Source organism: Meleagris gallopavo, chromosome 22, assembly GCF_905368555.1.
Source record: "Meleagris gallopavo chromosome 22, MGAL_WU_HG_1.1, whole genome shotgun sequence".
NCBI lineage: Eukaryota > Metazoa > Chordata > Aves > Galliformes > Phasianidae > Meleagris > Meleagris gallopavo.
The window spans coordinates 8,142,323-8,168,562 of NC_139425.1; the positions used below are offsets into that span (position 1 = coordinate 8,142,323).

General features: G+C 50.6%; 1 protein-coding gene across 4 annotated transcripts; it reads right to left on the reverse strand.

Moving 5' to 3' along the window:
* Positions 1–4,755: 4,755 nt before the first annotated feature.
* RBBP8NL (RBBP8 N-terminal like) lies at positions 4,756–21,741 on the reverse strand. 4 transcript variants are annotated; one of them, XM_010722426.4, is made up of 15 exons: positions 21,555–21,741; positions 16,399–16,450; positions 15,804–15,942; positions 14,857–14,899; positions 14,468–14,563; positions 14,215–14,327; positions 13,850–13,922; positions 12,648–12,814; positions 12,177–12,259; positions 10,609–10,757; positions 8,845–9,643; positions 8,389–8,497; positions 6,970–7,034; positions 6,508–6,634; positions 4,756–5,817 (listed from the first exon to the last, which is right to left on the reverse strand). In XM_010722426.4, exons 3-15 carry the CDS (start codon positions 15,868–15,870, stop codon positions 5,699–5,701), a joined length of 2,010 nt encoding a protein of 669 aa, XP_010720728.1. In that variant the 5' UTR covers positions 15,871–15,942; positions 16,399–16,450; positions 21,555–21,741; the 3' UTR covers positions 4,756–5,698. The 4 variants fall into 4 exon arrangements, with proteins under 4 accessions (XP_010720728.1, XP_010720726.1, XP_085097880.1 ...); XM_010722424.4 differs by having other exon boundaries at positions 8,341–8,497; positions 21,555–21,739; XM_085241754.1 differs by lacking the exon at positions 21,555–21,741 and adding an exon at positions 21,222–21,330 and having other exon boundaries at positions 8,341–8,497.
* Between the last annotated feature and the right edge of the window lie 4,499 nt (positions 21,742–26,240).

Sequence of the window (26,240 nt, forward strand, 5' to 3'; positions counted from 1 at the left end):
ACTTCTCCATCTCTGCTCTCAGTGTCACATTGCCACAGTTTTGGCGTTCCTGCAAGCAAGGATGGCACAGCTGCACAAACTGTTATCTCCACGGAACGGCTCGGCACGGCACACTGCTCCCACTCCCGTGGTTATGCTGTACAATATAAGCACACCATCTGGCCAAGGTGATGCTCCGAGCACTCACTCCTAAGGGCTGTGCCCCATGTGCCAACCCTGGAGGATGTCAGTGTGTGCTGCTGACATCGTGCAGCACTGCTTACATGCGCTCTGGGAGTTTTGCTGGGAGCAAAACACCAGCAACCCAAATGATAGCCAATGACATGAACTGATGTGTGTGCCCTAAGTAGCAAATTAAATGCTGAAACTGTCCTGTAAGATGCAAACAGGTGCTGAGGACTGTGTGATGAGATTACTTTGGCTTACTGTTACAAATGGTACATTAACATTTCTACCGTGGTATCTATAGCATTTAATAACATCAGCAATAAGATGGGAGATATAATTTTTTTCTTGTAGGCTCTCATTTAAAGACTGTTAAAATAAGAGAGCGAAGTGTAAAGTCTCCCCTCAAAGTCCTAAGAACATCCTCAGTACCTTGTGATATTCCATATAGGTCAGATTTTGAGCCAAAATTATTTGGCAGAACCATCTCATATCACAGCTGTGAAAAAATAATTTAGGGTAAAGAGGAACTAAAATCCTTCCTGCTGGCAGACTAATGAAATAAGCCAAAGGATAAATGGGCATGGAAACCTCACTAGGCTTCCTGTAAAACAGTTCTCTAGAACTCAAGATTCAAATACATACATTTAAAAAAAGGCAATTTTTTTTCTTCATCTTTCCTTGCAAAAGCAGCTGTAGGACACAAATTGCCCCCATGGAGTCAGCATGGGGTGAAGCAGAGAAGAGAAGATGGAGGTGGCCTCCATCGCTTGTTGGGCTGATGCCTTCAAAGCTGAAATCAGAGGTCTGAGTATTGCAGTGCTGAGAGCTTTCATCTGCATCTGATGGGCTCACAGTGTGTGGCTGCAGTGGGCACAGTGCTGTATTCCATGGATCTGCTGCTAAAAGAGACGGGTGGTCTCACTGCATCGCTCTCACAAGGCAGGGGCTGGGTGCAGGGCAGGGGGATCTCTGCTCATCGCTGCTCCCTGCGATGGGGAATTGCTGCAGCTGGGAAAGCTCTGCTTTGGCTGAGCATGCTGCAAACACAGGGATCCTATTTTGGAAAGGGGCCGGGATTGTCTCTGTGTGTCTGCACAGCTCCAAGTTCCAAGCTGGAACACACAGGAATCTTAACTTCTGCCAAGCCCCAGGTGAAAGCAGGCGGTTCTGAATTACTAGCAGCATCATTTCTTGGATGTAAAGCATTGATTTGAATTTCCAATATATAACTCACTTCACTTTGCTCCTGGACTAACAGATGGACCTTACTGGATGCCCTGAGCAATGTGAATACATGGCTGCTTAGCCAGGAGTCTCTGGAATAAGGCCCTGTTCCAGCCCTTATTCCAATATTATGTGGGCAACAGAGGTACCAAAGACACTGAGAGCTTTTTTTTCTACATGCAAGAACTGCAGGATTTGGCCTGAGCATCTGATATGAGACAGCATTTAAAGTACATCCGTGGGCTGGGTGTTATGTTTTTGCAAAATCATGGCCTGAGCTCAAGCAAAGATAAGCAGGTCAGGAATATATTTAGGCTGGGAGCCAGAGGAGCAGCCTTCCAGTTGGAACAGCTGCTCGTACGAAGATGAAGCACAAGGAATCTTTGTACATTTTCCATCCTGAGCACAGTGTAACTCTTCTGCAGTCTCACGCTGCTCAGGTGCTCTCTTCTGCCAGCCTGTGCCATCTGGGGAATGAAAGGGAAACAGTGAAAAATGCTGCTTTAGTCCCTAAGCCCAAACACTGGGGCATGGTTTGAAAACAGCACTAATCTCACAGGCAGTTGCTGAAATACTCTCCAAAGCCCACGGTTACAGCAGCACATCCTGCACCCGTCAATGTCAGGCCCTGCAGCAGCCTGGTCAGCACTGTGACAGCCCCCATGTGGAGCCCAAGCCCAGGGGACCTCAGGCAGGACAAATCCCTGCAAGGAGGTTGGGCTGAGGTGGAGGGTCAGACTGTGCTCCCAGCTAGCAGTGATAGGATGAGAGGTGATGGCCTTAAGCTGTGCCATGGGAGGCTCAGGTTGGCTGTTAGGAACCAATTTTTTCTCCAAAAGAGTGGTGATGCAGTGGCACAGCTGCCCAGGGAGGTGGTGGATTCACTGTCCCTGGAGGTGTTCCGGAGCCGTGGAGATGTGGCTCTAAGGGATGTGGGCGGTGAGTGTGGTGGGGTGGGCTGGGGTTTGTCTTGGGGGATCTTAGAGCTCTTTTCCAACCTCAGTGATGCTGTGGTTCTGTGATTCTCATCCCCTCTCCTGAGCAGCTCCAGCCCAAGGTCCTTGTGCCATGAACCCCTCATCCTCATGAAATTCTCTCCAATCACCATCATGGCCAGTCAAAGAGATCACCATCACAATCACCACATCCATTCCAGCTACATTTGAGACTACGCGTTCTCCTGAGCTCCTCCAGCCCTATATATTATGCCTCAGAAGTTTTTGCAGGGTACCATTCCAATGTGAACGAGTATGGCTTCAAGTCCTGCCCTTAAGCTTTGTCCCAACACTGCAGCTGTCCTACATCAGCAAACTGTGGGGTCATGGCTGCCCGCACCATGCCTGCAGTGTGCATCTGACCTTGGGAAGCACTCGCCCAAATGTCCATCCCACTCATATCCCCCAAACGGGAGTTAAGCAAGAGAGCAGCAATTCCTGGAATGAGTGTTCCTGCGGTGAGCGGAGGGGTGAAGTTGAGTTCCCAAAGCCAGCACTATAAATGGGCATCACTGAGCAGATCCCATTTAAAGGGATTTCACTACAGAGAAGGTGGCAGACAGCCTCATGAAAAAGAAACAGCCTTAGGATATCTTCAAAATACCTCCTGCTGTAAAGGGAATGACACTGCTGAAAGCTTTAAGGGAAGGAGGAAAATCTGGTGTGCAGTTCTCTATTTTTGGTGCTTTTAGTTCCTGCATCCCAGCATAGCCCTGTTCACTCCCAGCTCCGTTGCTGCCTCCCTGCACAGCAGCAGCTCAGTTACAGTGCAACAGAGGAACCTTTGTGTGGTGGCATTTTTTTTCCCCTGAGGTGGAGATTTATATTCACATCGAGGCTTGCGCAAACATATTTCTTAAAGCACTTTACAAACCGGTAGCTGGAAATGTCACTTTGCTGCTGAGTCAGTGGGAGGCTGATGCATTGAGGACAAGGGGCTGCTGTGCATCCCCCAGGTCTGCGGGCTGAGAGCAGCCAACAGTGCTGGGAGAATGATTCAGCATCTACAAATGCTTAAGGATCAGCAAGCAAAAAAGCTTGGAGTGGTCCGCAATCGGTAATGTTTTGCGTGACAGGCAGCAAGACAGCCAGCCGTGCTGTTTCTGATGGGCTAAAAGGGAACAGCAACACTTACCCTGTTGCTCTTTCAGATTTGCACAATTTCAGCCGCAGCCAATGGGTGAATTGCAACCAAGCTGCTTTCCCAATCTGGTCCTCTGGGAAAGCAGCTCATGGGCACAGGCATGCCACCTGCATGCACATCTACGGATGGCAGAAGATCTATGATTTGTTCAAACAAAACCAAGATGGGCTGCCAGCCCTTTGGAAGGACTGAGCTGGTTTTGGGACAGCCTCTCTTCTGCTTTTTTGCTCCAAGGAACATAACTCACACGTTCATCGTGGGTGGATTTTGGGTCATTGCACAAGGCAGTGCTGTGCTCAGAGGTTCCTTCCTTATAGCAGAACAAGCTCAAGCCTCAGCCTGCCTGGACATCACCAAACCAATACTTGCATTTATCTGTCAGGAATCACATGAGCAAGAGACTGGCAGCAGAACTACAGGCACTGATGGACTCCAGCAGTTACCCATGGCCCTGCAGAATGGTGGTGGATGTCAGCATGCAGGGGCTGGGTGAGGGCAGCATTACAGGGCTGGATGGATTGTGGTGTGTGAAGTATGATTTCCCCCCAGCAATGTGCTTTGATTCAGGAAAAGAAAAACAAACAAACAAACAAACAAACAACCCCACACAACATGATTTGTTTGTTTTTATAGTGATGGGATTGTCCTAATTATGAAAGAACTGTCACTTCCAAACTCCTGGAATACCTATTGCATGGAGGTATGGGGGCACTGGCTGAAGATGCCTGCTGGAAAAAGGCAAGAGGCAACACAAAATAATAATAATAATAATAAAGTTGCAATAAGAGAAGGTGAATTCTGTGCAACACACTGCAAAGAAAAAAAAAAAAGAAATTGGTGCATTTGTTTCTCTTGGCAGCACTTCTGCTTATCAAGGGATCATCATAGGGAGGGGATTATTTTATAGTTGCATAAAAGTTCCCTCCCTCCTTCGGTTGTCCTGGTCTAAGGCTGTCTTCTTGCAGAGGGACCTTTTTCAGGTTTATATCTCCTCTCCTCCTTTCCTTCCCATCCCTTTACCCCAGCAGCCCAGGGGAGGCGTTGCGGGGCGCAGTGCGGAGCGGCTCTGCCCGGCAGGCGGCACTGCGCGCCCGCGGCTGCCTGCTCTCAGCGCCGGGCCCAGGGGCTGAGCTCTGCTCTCTCCCTGCTTGGCTGCAGCGAGTCTTTTTGCTTTACCATTATTATTGTTATCGTTATTGTCTCTATTAATATACATATGCATACTTATTTTTTATTATTATTTATTTTTATTTTACCTGGCTTGCTCTAAGAAGATGGAAACACAATGATGCCTGTGCCAGCTGTGCGTCTGGCTGAGAGTTTGGCTTGCCATGCTTCCCCCCATGTGAATGGGACAAACAAACCCTCAGTAAAGTAAGAGCAGTGCCAGGCAGAGAAAGTGGCTGTGGGGAGGAACCACACAGGGCACGTGCTGTCTCTGGCACTTTTGTTTCAGCTCTGTTTGCTGCACATGTGCAAGGAAAAGCCCTGCTCACTCCTGCTCTTCATGTCCCATCCCAAGCAGCAGCACTCCATCACTCGATGCTGAAGGCCATGATTCAGAAAAATTGCATGAGAACAGTTCATCCATATGAAAACAAGCTCTCTGCAGTACCACTGTGGCAGCATGAGCTGCTGGGCTGGGGCTGTGCTGTGGGGCACAGCCAGGATCACACACCTGGCTCTGCTGGAGACACCGGACACGTCAGGCATGCTGTCCTTTCTCATGCTCTTGGCCCTTCCCTCACTGGGAATCTGTCCCACCTGCTTGGCCCATGTGCTCGAAAGGACATCCATGGGCTTTGCAGCTCAAACAAGATCCACACCTGTATGAAATCTAGGTCAGGATTGAATTGATGCATAGGGACAAAGGGACCTGAAGGGCTCAGGTGGGCACTGGGTTCTGGGCCACAGGGAGTGAGGTTGGGGTCCCTCCTCCCAGCACCAAATCCTGAGAAAGAGCATGGTCCCTTTTCCTGGCACCAAGGTGAAGGTCCATGCTTGAGCCTCTCCCAGGAGCACCCAGGGAGGGTTTGAGGGTGCTCTGCTCCTGAAGTAGTTCTTATGGGTCCTTGTGGACAGCCGTTGCTCTCTTGGTGTTGGTGGAATACTGGATCTGAGCTCTTCTCCTTCAGCTGCAGTGTCTATGCGTCTCTGCACCACCCAGTTAACTCTCCTCAGAGGGGTCATGGTGGGAAGCCAAGCAGCTCTCTGCTTCCTCTGTCATCCTCAGTGAGCACTGCTCCACTTTGACTTTCTTTCTTCCTCTCATTGCTTTCTTGGAGCCTGTTAACAGCAAGATGAGACCAGGAGTTCGCTGCAGAGTAATGGATTTGCACATACAAGGCCAATGTGGCCTAATCCCAAAACAGGGACTGCACAGGGGGAAAGCAAAGCTCAGCAAAAGAGAGTGTGACAGGGCCATACGTAAGGCTTGATGGCCACACTGGCTTATCCTCATCTTTATCAGGAACAGCTCTCTGCTCATTCACCTGTAGGAAGTGTGGGCCCAACACATTCCTTTGTCAGCCAGGGAAAAGCTCTGAGGCCACAGTGGAAAGTCAACAGAGCTGGCAGAAACCTTGATCTGAATGTCAACAGCTTGCTGCTGGGAATTTGGCTGTCCCCAGCCAGCTCCTCCCAAGTGGTGAGCAAACAGGAGGGATGTGGAGCTGCTAGCTTAGGTGCTCAGGGTGCTCTCTGACCAACAAGCATGGCTTGAGTTGGAAGGAACCTTAAAAATCATTCAGCTCCATTAACAGCTCTGCTCTGACTGGGGATACTGTCGCCAAAAACATGGTCCAGCATGGCTTATTGCAGCGAACCATAAGACTCTACTGTGTCATGATGGGCAAACATCCGTGTGCATGGTGGGGTTCGTTTGCAGAGCTCCCGTGAATAGGAAAGTGCCCAGAGCCCTCGGGTGCTGCACAGGAGGAGCCCCTCAGGAAATAGAATGAGAAACTCCTTCCCCACCTTTTGTCCAGGAATCCTGTCCTCTTCTCCTCTTCTTCTGCAGTGCATGAGCTCTGTCTTTGGTGCAAAAATATTTCCCTTCTGACTGGGTTTCTTGCATGACATCATGTTCATAGGGAGAAGCCACCTGCACCAATGAGATGAGCCATCAAACTACAAAATACGTGATTGCCAGTGCACTGACAGCCTGGCTGAATTGCCAGAGACCTGTGTGACCATCATCACAGAGTTGTAACAAGGGTTGATGTTCAGAAACCTATCTACAAAGAGTGACATATCTACCCCTCAGCAACCAGTTGGGTAACAGTGTGGAAATGGGTCTTGGCACCCGATGCAGGAAGAGCTGTCACCTCCTGGAGGGAGTTGGGCAGGGACAACCCGTCCTGCACCTCCCGGTGCTCCCAGAACAGGAATTCCTGGTCCAAAGGCACTGTTTGACCCAAGAAACCAAAGCCAACCAACCTCGCTGTCTGTTGTATCTGCCTCATCGGATTCCTGCTTTGTGGACTCATCATCATCATCATCATCTAAGGAAACAAGAAATTAAGGGTTTTTGGTTGGCACAGGGAACAACAAGCACATGGATATGATACAGAGCCACAGGACCAGGCTTGGAGAGCCTTCATTATGAGGTGTCTGCATTCATAGAATCACAGAATCATTGAGATTGGAAAAGAACTCCAAGATCCCCAAGCCCAACCCCAGCCAACCCCACTGTACCCACTGTCCACATCCCTCAGTGCCACATTTCCACAGTTCCTGAACACCCCAGGGCTGGTGATCCCACCACCTCCCTGGGCAGCTGTGCCGCTGCATCACCACTCTTTTAAGAAGAAACTGTTCCTAACATCCAACCTGGACTTCCCCTGGTGCAACTTACAGCCATTACCTCTCTTCTTAAAATAAAGCTGCACTCTGTCATGGCTGGCAGCTTTGGCAGCAGGAGATGTGGGGTAGCCTCTTTCCTGCTCAGCAAAAGAGGCTTTTGCTGCACACAGCCCCAGGGCCACACAACTCCTGGCATGTGTCTGCACACACCTAGCCCCTGCATGGGGCCAGAACCCAACATTATCCCACCTGCACACTCCTTGTACCAACAGGGTTGGAGCTGTGTCCTCATCCCTGCCCAGCACCCTTAGCATGCCTAGAACCCAACCCCATCCTCACGCTGTCCTTCCAGGGGTTAAAGGTCCACTAGAAAGCACAGGAAGTATCTGTGTGCTTCTTCCTGGGCTTTGTGTCAGCCTTCAGGTGAGAACTGAAGAAAGTTCTGTGTTTTCCCACACCCAGAATGTAATCAGCTGAAATTCTTCTGCTATGATGATATCTCCTTAACATGTAAATCACACAGGGCTTCCCTCCCTTCTCCCCCCCCCCCCCTTTTTTTTTTTTTTTTTTTTTTTTCCACTGTGCAAAATCCCGCTCCCAGTGTTCCCAAACCACTCCGACACGCCCAGACCAACTAATCCAGGTGAACTCAACATTCTGGCCAAGCCAGTAGGGCTGGTAAGGAGCAGCTCCACACAGACGTGTTGCCCACTGTGCTCCCCATGGCTGCTGCTTCCCCCCACCAGCAAACCCAGCCCTGCCCCACAGCCATCAGCAAGAGGGAGCACCCCAGCCAGAGGGCACAGCTCAGTTGAGGGATGGAAAAAGTCTTTGTAGGGGTTGGGGTGGGGAAAAAGCAAGAATGTAGGTAACAGCATCCCTCCCCCTTTGCTCAAGAGCAATTTGGAAGGATGGGGAGCACCTGTTGTGGTCAGCAGGCACTGCAGGTGTTTGCAAGAGTTATTTCCCACTGCAGGTTGCCTTCACACACACACCAAAACGCACCTTTGGCATTTGCTTTCTCAGATGTCAGGCTTGCCCGAGGCTCTTTACCTGGTTCTTCCTCCTGTGCACTGGCTACCAGTCTCACCCTTGGCTCTGGAGGAGTCTCTGTGTTGCTTGGTGGTGACTTGTTTATAGGATGCACCCGGGAGAGAGCCAGCTGTAAAGGGCAGTGAGTGCAGAAATCCCATAAGTAATGTAAGTAGAACCACTGCCTTCAAATGTGGGAGAAAAGGGCCATCCCCAGTCCCATCTCAGTGACCGTGACAAGTGCTGGGATGAGCATCGTCTCTACCCAAACCAGTGGGAATGGGGTGCAGATGCTAGTGCACATCTTTCCTCTGAGCTGAGTGAAAAACACCATTGCCAAACATGTGACAAAACCCCCTGTTCCCAGGCCATTTCAGCATGGGACATTAATTGTGATTGTAATGACACTGGCACTGAGCACCAGAATTCCAACACGAGGGAAGGGGTTGGTGTGATGCCATCCTGAGCTGTACTCACCATAGCTGCCTCCTCTTCCTCCTCCTCCTCCTCCTCCTTGATGGCACCAGGCTTCCCTGTGACCTGTGTCTGGGCAGCATCATGCCAGCGGCTGTGGGGCTGTGAGCTGTCCCTCTCCACCCCATGTCTTCTGCAGGAGCCACGCATAGGGCTGTCCCCTGAGCTTGGACGTGGACTGGTGGCCTCCTGGTGCTTGATCCATCCCATTCCCCTCCCACGCCCAGTGTCTGACAGGTCCAGTGGGGCATCCGTACCATAGTCCCTCAATGCTTCCACCTTTCCTCGGTGCTCAGAGCCATCCCGGCTCAACCAGAGCACCCTCTCCACTTTCCCATCTGCAGCATCCTCCATCCTCTCCTCCTTGCATCCCACTGCGATGCTCAGGCACGGGGACAGTGGCCGCTCCTTGGGCACAGCTTTGGGCTCCCCATCCACCCTGGCCCGATGGCTTTGCTGCTGCTCCAGATGTTGCAGCCGTTCACGGTGCTTGAGGAGGTGCAGCTTCCCCTCCAGGTGCTGGTCCCTCACATACACCACAGCTGCAGGGAGCTTCAGCAGGGCAGCTCTGTCATCCCAGTCATCACGTGGCCTTGTCCTGCCACCATCTTCTGTGGCCCTGAGCAAACGGCTGTGGAAGCTGCTGTCCCCATCGGATGGAACGCAACCACTTGCCAGCCCCAGCTGGTGCAGGGCGAGGTGCTTGTTGAGGAGGCAGAGCTGCTCTTTGCGGGCAGTCAGCTTTAGGCTTTCGTAGGATGAAGCAGTCTTGGGGGAGATTGGCTTGGTTGTTGTTAAGTAACTAAAAGATATGGGAAAGAAATCATATTTTGGGGAGAACCTTCATGATTTTCCAGCTCCTGCAGGTGGTGGTGGGGATGTGGTGACCATTTACTGCTGCTGAGAATCACAGAATTACAGAATCCTTAAGGCTGGAAAGGGCTTTAAGATCCCCAAGTCGAACCCCAATCTACCCCACCATGCCCTCTGACCATATCCATCAGTGCCACATCTCCATGGTTCCTGAACACTTCCTGGGCAGCCTGTGCCTCACCACTCTTTTGGAGAAGAAATTGTTTCTAGTATTCAACCTGGATTACTCCTGGAGCAAATTACAGCCACTACCTCTTGTCCTGGAAGCCACCGGCCAAGCCAGATCGTGCATCCAGAGGCCCCCTGCCTCCCAGCATATCTGTCCCCAGACTCTCCCAGTGGCTTGGGGGACCTGATGACAGAGGAGCAATCCCCAGCCTCACTCCTGAGCAGATCTCTCAGCAGTGCCAAGGAGACAGCACCATGAGTGAACCTGCCCATGCAAACCGAGTCCCTGATGTTGCTCATCACTTGGCAAGCGCCCTGTATGTGAGCAGTTCCCTCCCACTGTGGGCAGCTGGCAGTCTGCAGCCAAACAGCTTCTTGTGCTTCCCAAATCAATGGGGAGGAGAAGCCCTGGGAATCGCTGAGCCCTGCATAAAAGCCCATTAGAATAGATAAGGAGCAGCACGGACTGCTGCCTCCTGCTCAGCCAGGTCCTTACTCTGCAGGCTGGGGACAGGCACCTGGCTCTATCTGAAGGTGAAGTAACACGAGACCGGACTGGTTGAGTTGGATTCCAGTCATTTTTCTCAACTGGGAGACCCTCCCCTGTTCACTGAGGCTGTGGCCATTGTGAGAAGTATGGACAAGAAGGTGGACAAATAGGGATCACAATTTAGGAGCTGCCTTATGGGGTCCTGCTACTGCAAGGGGCACAAGCAGAGGACTCACGGCTCCAGACTGGGGCTGCGTTCCTGCTCCGGTGGCAGAGGGGTCTTCCTGGCCGGTGGGGACACTGCAGCCCTCGAGGGACTTTTCTCCAGGCTGTGCCTCACCAAGGCGATGGTGCCGTGCAGCTGGTTGGCAATCCTCTGGGATGCCTGCAAGGAAAACTCGGGTCAGGCACTGGGATGCGTGCTGGGGCTCTGAGAGCAGTGTGTCGCTCTGGGAGCTGTGCTGGGTGCAGACCCAACTCCTCGCCTGTGTTAACAGAAACTGCTCCTGCTGTTCCGTACCAATGACTCCCCATCAGCTTTTACAACAGTTCCCAGCTCAGAGGTGGTAAGAAGTGATTTGATATAATTCCAATCAGTGGCTGAATCTTAATTGTTTTGGCTTTCCCAGGAAAGCTTCCCTTTGTGTTTTCCTCGATATTCTTTAATTTCTGGCTGCACTGATTTGTGGCCAAGGATCCCACATCCCTTGTCTCAAGTCAGCGGCTTAACCAAGATAAGACCCTGCAAATTCCCCAACCATTGCTCAGGGCTCTGGGCTTCAATCCATGCTGCTGGTATTTCTTTGGGGGTGCATTTCCAGCAGAGACCCAGCAATGAAACCAGGACATCGCAATCCCATCTGCTGCGGAAGGCTCACCACGAGTTCTGACTTGACTTCTCCCTGCTTAACAGAGATGTCACCAATCCTTCCTGTGATCCCCACATTAATTATCCTTGTAGCCTGCCTGCAGCCTCACCAAAACCTCACTTCACCCACTCCTTCAGGTTTTCTGCAGAGTTCAGCTAAGCAAAGGCTGTGCCAAAACAGAAGCGGCTGTGTGGGTGTGTATGTGGGCTTGGGTTCCCATGGTGAGAGCAGGGCTCCAGGTCCTGCAGCCTCATTTCCCAGTGCCCAAAATCATCATATCACTCAGCATCCCTCAGCTGACACATGCTCTGTGCTTCAAAGGCATGGCTGGCTTGTATCTATACACAAAATGGCAACCAGTGAATGCCAGTTCGTATGCAAACGGCACTGTTCATTCTGCTGCAGATGGAGAGATATCTGCGATGCTCTTGGGCAGGTCTGCTGTGCTGCATTTGTATTGTGTATATCCAAAATCTCCACCATTCACATGCTCTCCAGGCTTTGCCATCGTTCACAGTGCTGCAGCCTCTTGTTCCTGATTATCACTTAGAATAAGCTGCACTAATACATGAGTTGATATGATCTTCTCATGAGAAAGATTTTCTCAGCAAGAGAGGAGCCAGTGTGTTGGGAAGGGGACTCAGGGGTGCTAGGTGTGTTGTCATGAAGGGCAAACTGAAGATGTACTCTCCTATAAAAAGGAACAAAAGCCTGTGATAAAATCTAAAGGATTTGCTAGCAGATAGTGGCAATTCCTGCAAAGCATGCACCTATCATTGGGGCATTTTCCTCCTCATCCCTGGCAACAGCATTCTGCCCAATTCTAGGTAGTTATTTTACCCTCTTAAGTATTTCCTACTCATTCTCCATCCGTTTCAACCCCTCCTCACCTAATGCAGATGGGGGGCAGCCCTGGACTCCCTCTGTCAACTCACCATTTCTGCCAGGCTGGCTTCTTGGAGGATAGTGCTTGGGGAAACCCTGCTGCTAGGAGAGCTTCTCTGTCCTGTGGTCTTCTCTGCAAAAAAAAAAGACAAAACCAGCCTCTGGGATGGTCCCCCTGAACTGAAATTTCCTTCTGGTTCTAGCAAGTATGTGAATGAATGGACTCTTCACTGCATGCATAACTGGCACAGAGGCAAACATATGGTCTCTGCACCATATGGGTGGTGGTTGCATGCCTGCACAGAACCTGTCTTAGAGCAAGAGCACCCAAACACCCGCAGCTACTGTTTGCACAAAGCAGAACAGCATATTTGTCCCTATTCCATGAGAGCATCCATCTGAGCTGCCAGCAGCTTGTTCTATGCTCTCCAGGCCCATTCCTTGAGTAGTTCTGCCCCATGGCTCAGCCACTCTGTCTCATCTCCAGGACCCCGGAGGGGTGGTTGAACCACAGCACCCACCTTCCCCCAGCTCGAGGCCTGGCACACCGTGCTGGGAGTCTTCTGCTGCTCCAAGAGCCACTCTCTCGGCGCTGGTGTTCCTGCTAGTGGGGGACAGTAATGGCAGTGGGGAGCTGGGAGTGGAGCTGTGCTCCCTGGAGATGGCTCCTGGGTACTTGATCCTGTCCCTACAGAGAGCAAAAAGACACAGAGGGATGGGAAAGGGCAGGAGAAGGGAATCATCAGTTTGAGAGCCCCTGTACCAGCAGCTTTGATTTACTGAACCTGATGTGTAAATATACATATTTATATATTGTGTGGATAGACCGGATCTTCAGCATCACCTCCCTCCCTTTCAGGTTATCACTGGCTTGGCTGCAGTCTGCAGCATGAGACAGAGCCAGCATGACAGCTGAAGGTTTGATTTCCCCACCTGCCCATGGGTAATGTCATGGGAAGCCACAAAGTTGGGTAAGACAAAACCCCACTGCAGCAGTTGCAAAAGCTCTGTGATCTGTACATCCCTGTCTGGTGTAGGGCTGGATTCAGAGCTCCCACTGTCACCATTTTGAGATGGTGTGTCCTTTGGAGGGAGCTGCTTATAGTCTGAGCCCCACACTTTGGTCATCGATCAGGTCTTGACCAGACCTTGATGCCAAGACAAGTGTTTGGTGTTTGGTTGGAACCTTCTAATGCAACAGCCCAGGGAAGAGCAGAGCTCGATGCTTAGCAAACCCAACAGGATCAGCAACTCCCAAACTGCTCAGACCTTGGAGAGCATCAGAGGATAGAAGTGAGTTTCTCTTTAAGCAGGTGGTGCTTCTGAACTCCAAAGAAAACACATTTCTAAACTAATCCCTCGGTGCTAATTCCTCTGGACTTTAAGCCCTTGAGGAATGAGCTGATTTGTATGCATCAGCCTGCCTGGCAGGTTCCTTGGTTTTCAGCATTAACCTGCTGGAGCAGGTCTTTCCCTTGTTATCACTGGATCCCCATGTTCCCAAAGACTCAGCTATTGGGTGCATGTGAAGAGGGGAATGAGCAAAGCTCAATGAGGACTTGGACATTTACAAGTATTTTGTTGTCTGAACATCTACAGGAACCCATGGGAATCAGATGCTAAACTATCCCTGTGGACACAAAGGTCCAGACGTAGCCCTGCTCAGTGGTAGGGAAGCCACACCAGCACCCTGTGCCATGAATGACATTCAGAGAGCACTTACTCTGGGCTCTGGAGCCTCTTCAGTTCTTCCTTGAGAATTTTGTTCTCCTCCTTCAGGCGGCTCATCTCGTTGGCTACAAAGAGACACCAGGAGAGCCACAGCCTTTGGATGCTGCATGGAGCAGGATGGTGCTTGACCTCTTATCTCTCCTTTTTCTGGAGATACAGAGGGCTGAAACCCCAGCTCCAGTGCTTCATATGCAGCTGTCAGACGTGATTCCTCAGCACCTCATGCTTCCATCACTCCCTCCCTCCCTCCTCCCCATCACCAAACTCCTGCGTGTTCAGCCACTGAGTGGCTCTATGCAGGTATCAGAACAGCCCCAACAAGCCAAAGCTGAGCTTACAGCAGACCTCGGTACCTACTGAGAATGAAGATGTGCTGGAGACTCTGGAAATGGGAATTTTCGTATTCATTCTGCTTCTTTTTTGCCAGCTCCTGGGTGACCATGCATCTGTCACAGAGGCCTGCTCGCAGCCTGGATGAAAACCCATGGTTGGGAGCTTGTTACCATGCATCCATATGGGGAAATGGGCACCGTGCCTGTGCAGTATAGTGCACTCCTCACCATTACCCAGAGATGTGAGCGACACCAAATAGCTGACCGTGAAATCCTACCTGTTTTCCAGCACTTTTACATTTTCTTTGAGGACCTTCTGTTGTTCCCTTAGTTGGTGGTTTTTAGCAAACAACTCTTCAATTCTCTGGGCATCGCTAATGCGAGAAAAGAGTCAGGAAAAGAGAGTTACTGGGCTTCTCCCAATACCTATGGCTTCATCCTCAGTGCCTAGTCTGTGGGAAGGGTTTCTGCTCTGAGCCCAGGGATTGCACTGCTGGGATTAAAACGCTTAAATTTGGCACCACCAAATAGGTGAAGGATGCTCTCTAAAACAGGGAACCACCTGCTTAGGACTTGTAGGCACTTCTGTGATGCACAGAAGTACCTGGAGGTCTTAAAACCCATCCCCTCCACCTGCTGGGACATCAACACCGCAGGCACTGCTCACCGGCACTTCTCCGTCGTCAGCTCCGTTAGCTTTGTTTGCAGACCTGGAACAAGGAGCAGAAATGGAGAGCTGGAGAGCTGGCTGCTAATTGCAAATCCCACAGGACCTCAGAAACAAAAAGCAATCACCTGGCTTCTGCCTGAAAGGAACTTCTCAGCTTTGCACACCACATACCTGAGAAAGACCAACACACATCCCGCACAAAATGACACTGCAGTTTGACATAACTGGCAAAGCTGTACAGAATGGGAGCACGTTTTGCATTTCCACTGTTTAATGAATTTGCATTTCCCCTCCTCCCCCAAAAGTCTGTTACAGTTTTGTTTCTGGTTCTTTTAGTTACAGCAGGCGTTCCCCAGGTGGGCAGTATTTTATAGCTCTGGGGGCTGCAAAGCATCTCGGAGAATATTTACAGCTCAACAAGAACACTTTCGTTGATGGATCTGCAGATGTTACGTTTTGTCAAATTCATTTTATGCAAAATAGATGTAAACATGTGGTTTAGATTGCTCAACAGTTTCCTCTAACTCTCCCGTGGCCTGAAATCACAAAGACAAAAATGAATTCATAAGCCAGAATCTTCCAAAAGCGCTGTTGCTTTGTTCATAATGCTGACACTGGGAATTGTTTTAATAGGAAAGCAATTGGATTTGGCATTTGCTTCCTTAACTGAACGGTTCTTACTTTAATGATGTATGACTGGGAAATTCCCAAGAGGAATAAACTGTCTAAGGTTTTCCATAACATGGCTTTGAATTCTTGTTGCTTCTTCCTTGTAGACCACTGTGTCTTTCCCATTTCCTCTTTCCCTCAGTATCAAAGCTATATCCCAATAAGACAGAGGAAACACACCATCAGAGGGTTATTTGAAACCAAACAGATCAAGGCAGCACCAAAAAGGAATGGACTTTGGCCAGCTGTTAAGAAGACTTCTCACGTCTCCTTACCTTGGACTTCTTTTTCATGGATTTCCTTGAGCTTGTTCAAGAATTCTGCAAAGCTCTCTGTGGTCATGTTCAGGGCTGTGCCGTGCTCCTGGGTTACACGCAAGGATGTCCTTTTCTTTCAGATTATTCAGATTTTAGCCTAGAACAGAAAAAAATGTCCAATAAAAAATTTATCTTGTGGATATTTGGTTGGACTAGATGATCTTAGTGGTCTTTTCCAACCTTAATGGTTCTACGATTTTATGATATGGTGTTTTGCTAAGTCTTAGAAAGAGGACAGAGAAATACCTCCCCAAATATAGGAAGTAAAATAATTTGCTCACCCACACATGCAACAAGAGCAGTGTGATCACTGGGGTTTTCAGAACAGTGCACCCTGGATCAGCCCAGAGCTGGAAGCACAGACAAGTTAGAATAGTGCTGGCTTGGATAGTGGGAACACCACAACAGATGAAAATCAGGCTTTTCCTCTACTTTTGGGGACTGTGGGGCTCTATGTGGAGGGCAGGACTCGTGTCCCATGCTGCTGGGAACAGGTGATGAGAAAAGTCTTTTTAGCTGTAGGGCTGGATGTAAATGCTTGTCTGATACGCACCGCTCGACTGCCCAGCTGCCATCGCCCTGGCTGCCCTGCTGCCTCCTCGCACCTGGGGAGACACCAGAACCAGAACCATTAGCCTTGTTTTCCAGATGCTTGGAGAGGTGAAGGCTGAGTGAGATCTGTGGCCCCTCAGAACCATGGGGAGGGCTCAGGTCTCTGCCCCCCCTGCTCCTGCCTTGGTTTCCCCATTGATGCTGTGGGGTTAGGGTGAGCGTTAGTAAGCCATGGTACCCCCAGTTCAGTAAGCTGTGAGTGACAGAATTGTAGGGGTTGGAAGGGACCTCTGGAGATCATTCAGTCCACCCCCAAAGGCACCAGGTAGCCATCAATCTGAAAATCAAGTGGCTGGTTGTAAAATCTGCATTAACCCCAGTGATCACGAGCTCTGATGTTACCAGCAGGGATGCTGACATTGATCTAAACTCTCTCCTTCCAAAATGGTAATGCTTAGCCAAAACCTCAGGCAGTATTGGGACATGACATTGAGTCCCCCAGATAGCTGTGATCCCTCCTGGGCCAGGCAATGCTGTTGAACAGCACATATACAAATACTACTGTGGGGCATTGCAGAGGGTCCCCCACTTGCTTTGTGTGTGTGTGCCCTGGGCCAGCAAATCCCACACAAGAGGGAGAACTCAGAAACCCCACAGCGGCATGGGAAGAGTTCTGCAGCTGCTGCACACTCCCCATCCCTGCCGGCACCTGTGTGCCTTTATCTGCATGCAGAGCAGAGGTGTGCCTGATCGCCTGCATATGCAAGATGTGGGCATGCAGAGCTGGAAGGAGAAACTTTCCCCTAAAGGGTCTGATTTTAAAAAGAAATTAGGCACGCGCCAGTGAGCACAAGCAGCAGGCTGGGCTTGTGTGCTCTCACCATGCTCAGCTCAGCATGACAGAGACCAAAACATAGATCACAAACTCAGCTGCAAAACCACGCTCTTAGAACATGAACATCTGAGCAGCTGCCCTTGCCTTTTGAGCATAAAAATGTAAGAGAAAAACATTGCTGCCCCTTCTGTGGGCAGAAAGCAGCCTGTGCCAGCAGTGGGTGATGTCTCCCGAGCACACACAGCTTGTTGCAGCTCGCACAGCCAACAGGCTGCTCGGGATCAGCCACCGTGAAATGGGATTGGGAACTGATCTCTTCTGCTCAACCTCAAAAACCACCGCTTAACAATGAGCAGGTGAAATAATACCCGGCTCATCTCCGACCAAAACCCGATGAAAAGATGTTAACAAGGACACCATCTGTGCAGCTGGCAGCTTCTTGGGGTTGCTGAGTCCTGAATTTGGGGTGAGGGGGAGATGGGGAGATTCACCGCTGCCTGGTGGGGTGCCGGTGGGAAGGCTTTGAAGTGCTGAGGGATGGGATGGCTTTGCACCTGGAAGCTGAGCATGTGTCATGGTGTGGGCTCCATTCTGGCCTTCCTGTGCTGGATCAGCCCCTACTCACACTGCCCTATTTCACTGTCACCATCCCCATCTATGGCATTCAGGGCTGAGGCTGGGATGTGCCAGGAAGGAGATACCTGGGCTGGGATGTGGGGGGAGCCGGCTCCGAGCCCCAGCAACAGTGCAGGCAGCAGGCAGCTGCTGTGAGTCAGCACTGTGGGCAGAGCCTGGTGGGTCAGGATCCGGGCTGTAATTTTGGCTGGGGTGTAGGCAGCAGCCCTGCTCCCCTCATGCAGCTGCAGCAGGTCTGGGACTCTGTCTTGGTCTTTTTCTCAGTGCTCCTGAATCAGCAGTGGATGTGCCTGCCTGAGGATTTGATCCTGAGGCTTTGGATGAAAAAAGCTACAGAGATTTTTCCTGCTTTTTTTGAGATGCTAGCATCCATCCCTGTCTGCAAAAGGGGCCTGCAAATGGGACTGCCATTGCAGCAAACCTGGAGAAGAGTTTTGGTCTCTGATGTGCATGCAATGACAGTTACTATGAGACACCGTATGAGCTTGTCTGCCTCTCCTTTGTACCCAGAATTTGGCCTCTTCCCATGCAGATCAGCCCCACAGACTCCCCAAGCTCTTGAGGAGTTCAATTTCCCCCCTTCTTACTCTACATGGACCAGCTCAGCTGAGAATCCACATCCCCTCACTCCTCCGACCCACTCTGGAGCATTTATTGAGAAAGATTCGTCACTGAAGATTAGATCACAGAATCCCTGTGACAGGGTTTTCACTTACAGCCCTGAGCCCTTCTCAGAACTGTCACCATAATTTACACAACATGGTGCTGGATGCTGCGGGGCCAGGAGCAGCTCCTCGGTGTGCTGGTGGCATGGGGCCATGTGTATCTCAGAGTCATGGGTGCCCTCTGTTTGCAGAGCCCTGTGCTGGGGCCAGCTCCCATATCTGGCTGCTTTGCAAAGAGAGCCAAGGCTGACGCTTGCTCTCCATACCCATGGCTGGGGGGATGATTTCTCATCCCCTGCTATGGGGTTTGGGAAGTGATGGGCTTGAGCAGCATTGCCTGTTTCGAAAGAATGAAGCAGCTCTTTGGCTAAATGAGCTTAAGTCATTCAAAAATAAATAAATTCAAGACTCTGAAGTTCTGACAATATCAGATCAGCTCAGCTTAATGGATTTACAATCAGGTATTTCCTCATCAGCAGTACTGGAGAGGTTCAGCTTCAGCCTAGGTTTATGCAATACAGTTTTTGCTGTGTGACTGCTGGGCAGCACTGCCTTCATTAGCCAGACTATTTTTTCTTGGCCAGCAGTCTAATTTTACAAATAAATTAATTTATACTCACAAAAACTGCCTCATCAGTCATGGAAAATCTGTAGGGCCCTTGGCCTATGGGGGGGATACTCCTTCTTTCTCTCACACCTGTGGCAATCACCAAAGTGCTGGGGATTTTCCCCTATTATATGATTATTTCCCCAAATCCCCCACCTGGACACACACTCAGGCCCTGCAGCTGTGCCATGGTGTTGCCTGGAGCATGGTGGGATTTGGGCAGAGGCACGAGCAGCTCGGGGAGCCTGAGCAAGGATTCAAAAGATAGTTTAAAAGAGTCCCTTATCTGCCCGTGCATCTCGGGATAACCACTGCTTCTATAAACATCACTTAATTAACACCTCAGAATGCTCTAGGAAGCGGGTAATAAAACATTATTGCATTTTTCAGGTGTTTTAATTGAGAAGTGGTGAGGCTCAGGGAATAGCTCAAGGCTCTGTTGGGAGCAGAGGTGCACCCAAAGCACCCGAACATCCAACGCTTTCACAGCTTCTCCCTGCCCAAAGCCCCCATCTGGGCACAGCGGGTGGGAGCAGAGCTGGGGAGGGCTGGGGATAGATGAATGGATGTTGTGCATGGCACCCGGAGCACCTCGGGCATGAAAATCCATCCTAACCACACTCACATAAACTGGCACCTCTGCATCTGCTGTGGCACAGTGTGCACGAGCATTCCGTGTCAGTTCAATGCGAAAGAAAAGGGTAAATTTCCCTCTGCTGGACATGATGTGGGTAATAATGAAGTTCTTAACTAAATCCATTTTTCCCCTCAATGCTATTTATAAAAGGAAAACACCTGCAAACAGGTGCTGGTGGAGCTGAGGGGATTCTGCCCCAGGAGCTTGTGGGGCCTCATGTTCTGGGTCTGGCTCTGGGATCCCTGAGAATAGGGATGCTCCAATAAGTTGCCAAGGAGCCCCTGCTGATGGGGTTCCCCCAAGGCAGAAGCCCTATGGGGATGCTCCAGAACCCCCTGCAGTTGGAGATGCCCAAATGGAGATTTTCAAGGGAATGTCTCAGAAACTCCTTACTGGTGGGGATGTTCTGATGGGGAATTGGCTGCCTGACTTGTGACAAGGAGGGCTGCAAGGGGCCATTTGTAGGGGTCTGCTCTACACGAACTACACTCACAGCCTTGGAATAATTTGTGCTTTGGATTCCCCTTCATATCCCACATGGTTCTTCCAAGGCAACGATGGCACAAATCTGTGACTCGCAGCACAGCTCTGGCATTATGGCCAGGTCCCTACTCACCACTCAGCCCCACACAGTGCCGTCTAGAAGCAGGACAGCCTCAGCCAGGCCTTTTTATGGGTTGAGGCATCTCTGCTTTTCCCAAACACTTGGTGACACATTGGTGATGGGGACACTTTGCCCAGGCTGAATTTTAAAGCAATACTGTGAACTGGTGTCCCCCACCAAAGCATTCTGAAGGATGTGTGCTTTCAGTGCCTTAAGAAAGCATTACCCATCAGGGCATTACCCCCAGGGCATTCCCCATCACAGGACCAATGCAGCAGAGGGGATGAGGAGCAGACAATGGACACAGCACATTGCTCCCCCTCCACCCCCCTTCCTCGCCCCGGTATCCCTATCCCTTCCCTTAGCCTGGATGTAAGGTAGAGGAGAGCAGAGAGAGCACAAAAGCCTGGAGGCTGCTGTGTATTCCCAGCAATAGAAATATCATTGATTTAGGGTAAGAAAATCAGGATAGGAAGTGAATCTGATATTGGGAGCTATTTACTTCTGAGTGCATGAGATGCTGTACAGAACTGGGGGTGAACCCGGGGCAGCAGTGCCACCTGCCTGGGATGGGCACTGCTGATTGCCTCGTGCTCCCACAGCACATCCCGGTGCGACTGAGGACAGGGCTCTGCCTCAGCCCTGGGTATTTGCTCACTGAGAGCTTTGATGCTCCCTGCCTCCAGTCCCTGTTCTTTAGATGTAAACGTGACCGGACTCCCGACATACACACCCCAACTCCCACAGCCTTCTCTGATCCTTGTGCAGCTATCGCACTCAGCCTGAGCGACAGCTGACTGCCATTTCTTTGCATTTCCAATCCCAGTGACACCTCATTACCTTTCCTGCTCAGATGGACAATGCCAGAGCAGAGGTTTTGTTAGAGGAAAGGTCCCCAGCAGACCGGCTCCCTGCTCTCCAAAGAAGCAGAGGTGCTTTGCAACACGCCTGCGGCTCCCCGGCTGCTGGAAAAATCCCAGTCGCCTCCGTGAGCTCAGAAAGGTGACAGCAGAGCAAGCAAACCTGAGACACTGCCCATGGGCTGCCGGTATTGAGTGACAGCGCTCCCCAAAGCACTGATGTGCTGTTTTGGGGCCATTCCCCAGCTCCCTCCCAGCTCCCTGTGCCAGGTGCTAAGAGTCAGATAAAAATCAGCGTGGGTACAATACTCACATGGGGGTCTGCGTTTCTCCTTGGGCTCCTCAGGCTCAGTTAAGCTGTGATCTGAGCGCAGTCATCTGGGACACGGGAGACAGAAGTGAGCAGTGTGGGTGAACTTGCACAGACAATAAGCCATAATTTTTCTTTGCAGTCTGACCTGCTCTACTGGTTTGCGTTTCTTTGCCCCAGCAGCAGAAAGGAGGCACAGCTCAGCTGAAGCTGCTGAACAGGTTCTGCTGTAATAGAAAAAAGTGGCAGGACCAGTATGGTTTGAACCCAAGATAGAGATTTGATTGTTTTCCCATAATTACAGCTCAACCTGTGCTGTTGGTTGAAGTCAATCACATTAGCAAACAGACCCATTTAAATAATTCAGCCACCATTAAGGTGGGAATTTTTTCTTTTTACATAATGTGTGGCTCCTACAGAGGGGAAGAGCAAAAAACAGACAAAAAACTAACAAAAAAAGAAAAAGAAAAAAGAAAAAAATTGAAGTGACATCAGCATCCTGTTAAACTCTGACACATTTGTTAGGTTCATTCAAGGGGATGCTGCCTCTACAGGGGGGCACTTCTTGGTGGTGCAGCTCAGACAAGGGGCTGAGTTTGGGCCTGGGATGGTGTGCAATGCACAGCACAGGGCATGCAAGTAGGCCATGCAGCAAGCCCAAAACACTTGGCAAAGGAGAGGCAATGTTCTCCAAATGACACGTATGGGTGCTTGCAGGTGAGGGGTGAGAGAAATGCTGCGGTCCTGGGTGGGTTCCTGGGGCACTGTGTAGTAGGGGATGCTCTGGGGAGCAAAGGTTGGGTGGGGGCTGTGGGGCTGACCCCAGCTGGCATCCCTTGCTCAGCATGGCTTGTCTCCCCACTCCAGCTGCTGACACAGCATCTTCCACCCAGCCGTGGGCTGGTGCAGCCCCAGGCAACGGAGACACGTCCCTGAGCCTTTGAAGTACAGCATCCTCCGGAGAAATGCTGGCTGCCATGTGCTTCCCACCACAGCTGGGCAGGAGCAGCCTTCTCCCTCTCTGCTGAAGCCACAAACGTGCAGAACACAAGAGATGCATTTGCATTTGGGTAGGGAGGGGGACTGGATGCACCGAGCTGAGCCTCTTGGCTGAGTTTCCCATTGGGACAGCCCCTCTGTGCACCCCCAGAGCTCAGCCCCAAAAGCAGGTCAGACCCCGTGATGGTGTAAGGTCGAATCCATCCACCCGCAGCCCCATCCCCACCATGGTTTACACCCTGTTGCTGAGCTGGCTGGTTTAGCAAGCTCAGCGTGGCGCTGAGCATCCTTGGCAGCATTTCTTGTCAAACATCAGCTCTGCGCTTCCCTGGTGGCACGCGGATGGGTCGGAGAGGCGGGGAGCAGTTGGGGCTCGCAGGAATGTGGCTGCACTCCCACGCCATGGGAATGGGTGGCAGGTAAACAAGCAGCTGCTCAGCAAGCCGCGGTCCTTGGCCGACCTGTAGGGACAGTTCAGTGGTGGCAGTTTGTGTATGGAATTCCTGACTCGTTCCTCTGCAGGAGGGACATGGTGTGGGGCTGTGGGGGTGCTCTGCACAAGCCAATAGGCAAAAGAAATTGTTTGCCTCCTTTCTTCTCCTCTCTTTCCTTTTGGGCTGTTTGCTCTACAAAGGATTAGCAATTAGAGATTGATTTCTCGATGCAGCCCAATATCTCAGGATGATGTTTGCGGTGATGGAATTAATGACAAGCACGTGGACAAGGGATCCATGCTGGGACAGACAGACAAAAACAGCAGTGTGCAGTGGCAGCGGGACAATTGACACTGGCCTGGGGGGCACCACTGCCTGCTCCATTGGCTCAGCAGCTCCACTGTTGGCACCACCTCCAGCTTTGGGAAGGGGAGCAAGAGGGTCTGGTGCCACGGGTGGATGGGCTGAGCTGATGGGTGAGGGGCATTTCTGGGAAGCAGAAGGTGATGCGTTTTGAAATAGTCTCCTCCTTGTCTTGCAGATGTCTATTGGAGATCATACAGACTGCTTGGAGAAATCATGATTATGCGCTTCCCAGCAGGAAGGAAGGAATTAAATTTCTTTAGAAGTGACGTGTTAAGAAAAAAAAAGTCACGCTCTTTTTCTAGGAAAAACCCAAAAGTCTTCTAAGAGAAGTAACATGAAAGCACTCGTGCAACCTGGAGACAGCAGATCAGGACTGAGACAGATGACTGGAACTGGAAACCAGGGGGATGAGAAGCCCTGGTGGAGATGCCTGCTTCACCTGCACAGCTTTCCTGGTGCATCCAGTGTGGTGAGTGCACCTGTCCACGCCATACAAAAAGAGGCACGTGCAGGATATATTCACCTGCAGTGAAAATCTTCCCATTTACTATTCAGTACTCTGACTTGTTCCATCAGTGGCCAAAAGACAAACATCCCCTTTGCTCGGGATTTCGAATGAGGACGAGCCTAAACCCCGGCGCCTGAGTTTGGCAGATTTCCCTTGCGACAAAAAGACAGCAACAAAGCAAAGCGAGCTGGTTTTCTGCTTGAGACGATTGCAACGTCCCCCTCCCTTCAGTGCAGCCTTCGGGGCACGCGTAGCACGCAGCCTCCGCCAGGGGCTGCTGCCGGCTTTGCAAAGCGCCCGCTGAGGCCGAGAGCCGTGCGCGGGGTCCGCGGAGCTGCGTGCGGAGTTTGGGCTCTCGAGGCACGAATGTTACCCGGTCCTGCACATCTGCAGCAGCAGGAGGCTCCCCGGGTCTCATCACCCACCTCTTATTTCCGTTACTTAGATACAAAACCAGGCTGGATGGGAGAAGGGTGGCTGCTCCAATTACACCAGTGACACAGACAGAGTAAATTTTGGTTTTATGCCAGTTTTCCTCTTGTCTTCTGCTCCTGGAGAGTGTAACTTTGCTTCACCGAGTCCTCTCACTGTTTTCAAAAGCATGTGAGGTCCCTGTCATAGTAAGCAACCCAGTGCACAATGCCTAATGGGGAGAGGGACAAACTTTCCCCTTTCGGAACAGTAAAACATTCAGACTCACAGCAAAGGGCATCACTCCACAGACCTGAAAACCTTGCACCAGCAAGGAGGTGCTTGCCAGGCTTGGGAAAGGCCATTTCTGCAGGGGGTGTTCCATGTGGGGATATTGGTGCTCTCTTTCCTGGTAAGGATCCAACAACCCAAGTGCCTGAGGTGTGGCCACAGAGACGTGGAGTGAACAGAGACAGCTGACAAATGAGGGGTGCAGATCTCCTGGCTCTTTGCAGTGCAGTGGGCACTATCAGCATCCCAACATGCAGATGGAGGAGATGCCAATTTGAGACATGGGAATAATCCATTCAAAATGATGGAGCTCATTTGTGGCCCTACAAACCAGAGCCAGGTGGGCTGGCACAGCTGTGGGGTGCAAGGTCCTTCCTTCAGAGGGGCTGCATCCAGCAGCTGTCAGACCATTTTTATCCTTACAATGGCTATATATATTGTCCAAACTGAAACAGAAGGGCAAATTTCCTGCTAAAAATCCTCCTTTCCTTCTCCTTCCTGGGCTGGAGAGCTGCACATGTGCCTCCAACCTCCTCACACCGGTGCTGCTTTGCCCTTTAGCTGTGGCTTTTCTCTGGGTTGGAAGGAGAAGCAGATGAGTCCTTCCCTTGTTGGCTCCGTTTTTCTTTCACCTCCTTGAACTGCAACATCTGGGTTGCAAACATGCGAGGAGAGCAGCGTTTGCCTTCCAAGGTGCTGCAAATGTGCAGGGGAGTACAAAGACATTGGGAAAGTGGGTGGCAGCTGTTCTTAATGAAGCACAAAACAATGATGGAAATGCATCTGTCCGTGCCCAGTTTTGGCACAATGTGTCGAGTCAGGAAACACATTGTAAGTTTTCACAATCCCACCTACATTCACCTGTTGCTGTCACTGTTCTCAGATTTTCCCAATAGCCGAACACATGAATATTTGGTGCTCTAAAAAAAACAAACAACAACACAACGATGGGATGGTTTGCAGGCCACATTGGCATCATGGTCCCCGTGCCTGACCCTCACCACCAAGGAGGAGACCAATGACATCTGATGGTTTTAACCATTTCCTCTTGGATCCAAATGCTCATCCTGCCCCAAATCCATCTTTATTTTCTCTCCTGGGGAGAGTGGAACTGCATCCATTCTCAGCTGGCTCCTGCTTGGCTGAACCAGGGAGGACCCCGCTGTGCTCTGACACTTCTTGGCTCTCCTGTGAGCGGCCATGACTCACTGCACTGAGCAGTCCTCCTATCTCATACTCCTCCATTTCTGCTCTGTCTCCTATGATATCCATTTCCCTTTGTCGCTCCTTCCTCCTCTGGCCAAAACAAAATAAAAAATTAAGTGTGAATCTAAGAACCAAAGATGCTTTTGGTTGTTTTCTGTTTTTTGGTTTTTTTTTTTAAGCAGATACTGAGAAGTGAGGAAAAATCCTTCTTGTAAATTATAGTCCCATGAAAACAGCTCCAGCTGCACAGAGACTTTGGCAAATTACAGAAGATGCAAATGTCAATTGAAGGAACTCTGGTAGTAAATATTTTTCACGACTGCTTCGTTAACAAAACTTGTCATTAGAATGGCTCCTGCTCTCTGGAGCAGGGGAGGGATGACAGCTCTTTAGTGTTTGGTAGATTTCAACACTTTACCCATAAAACACAGCTATGCCATTTATTCCCATGTAATTAATCCATCGGTACTATCT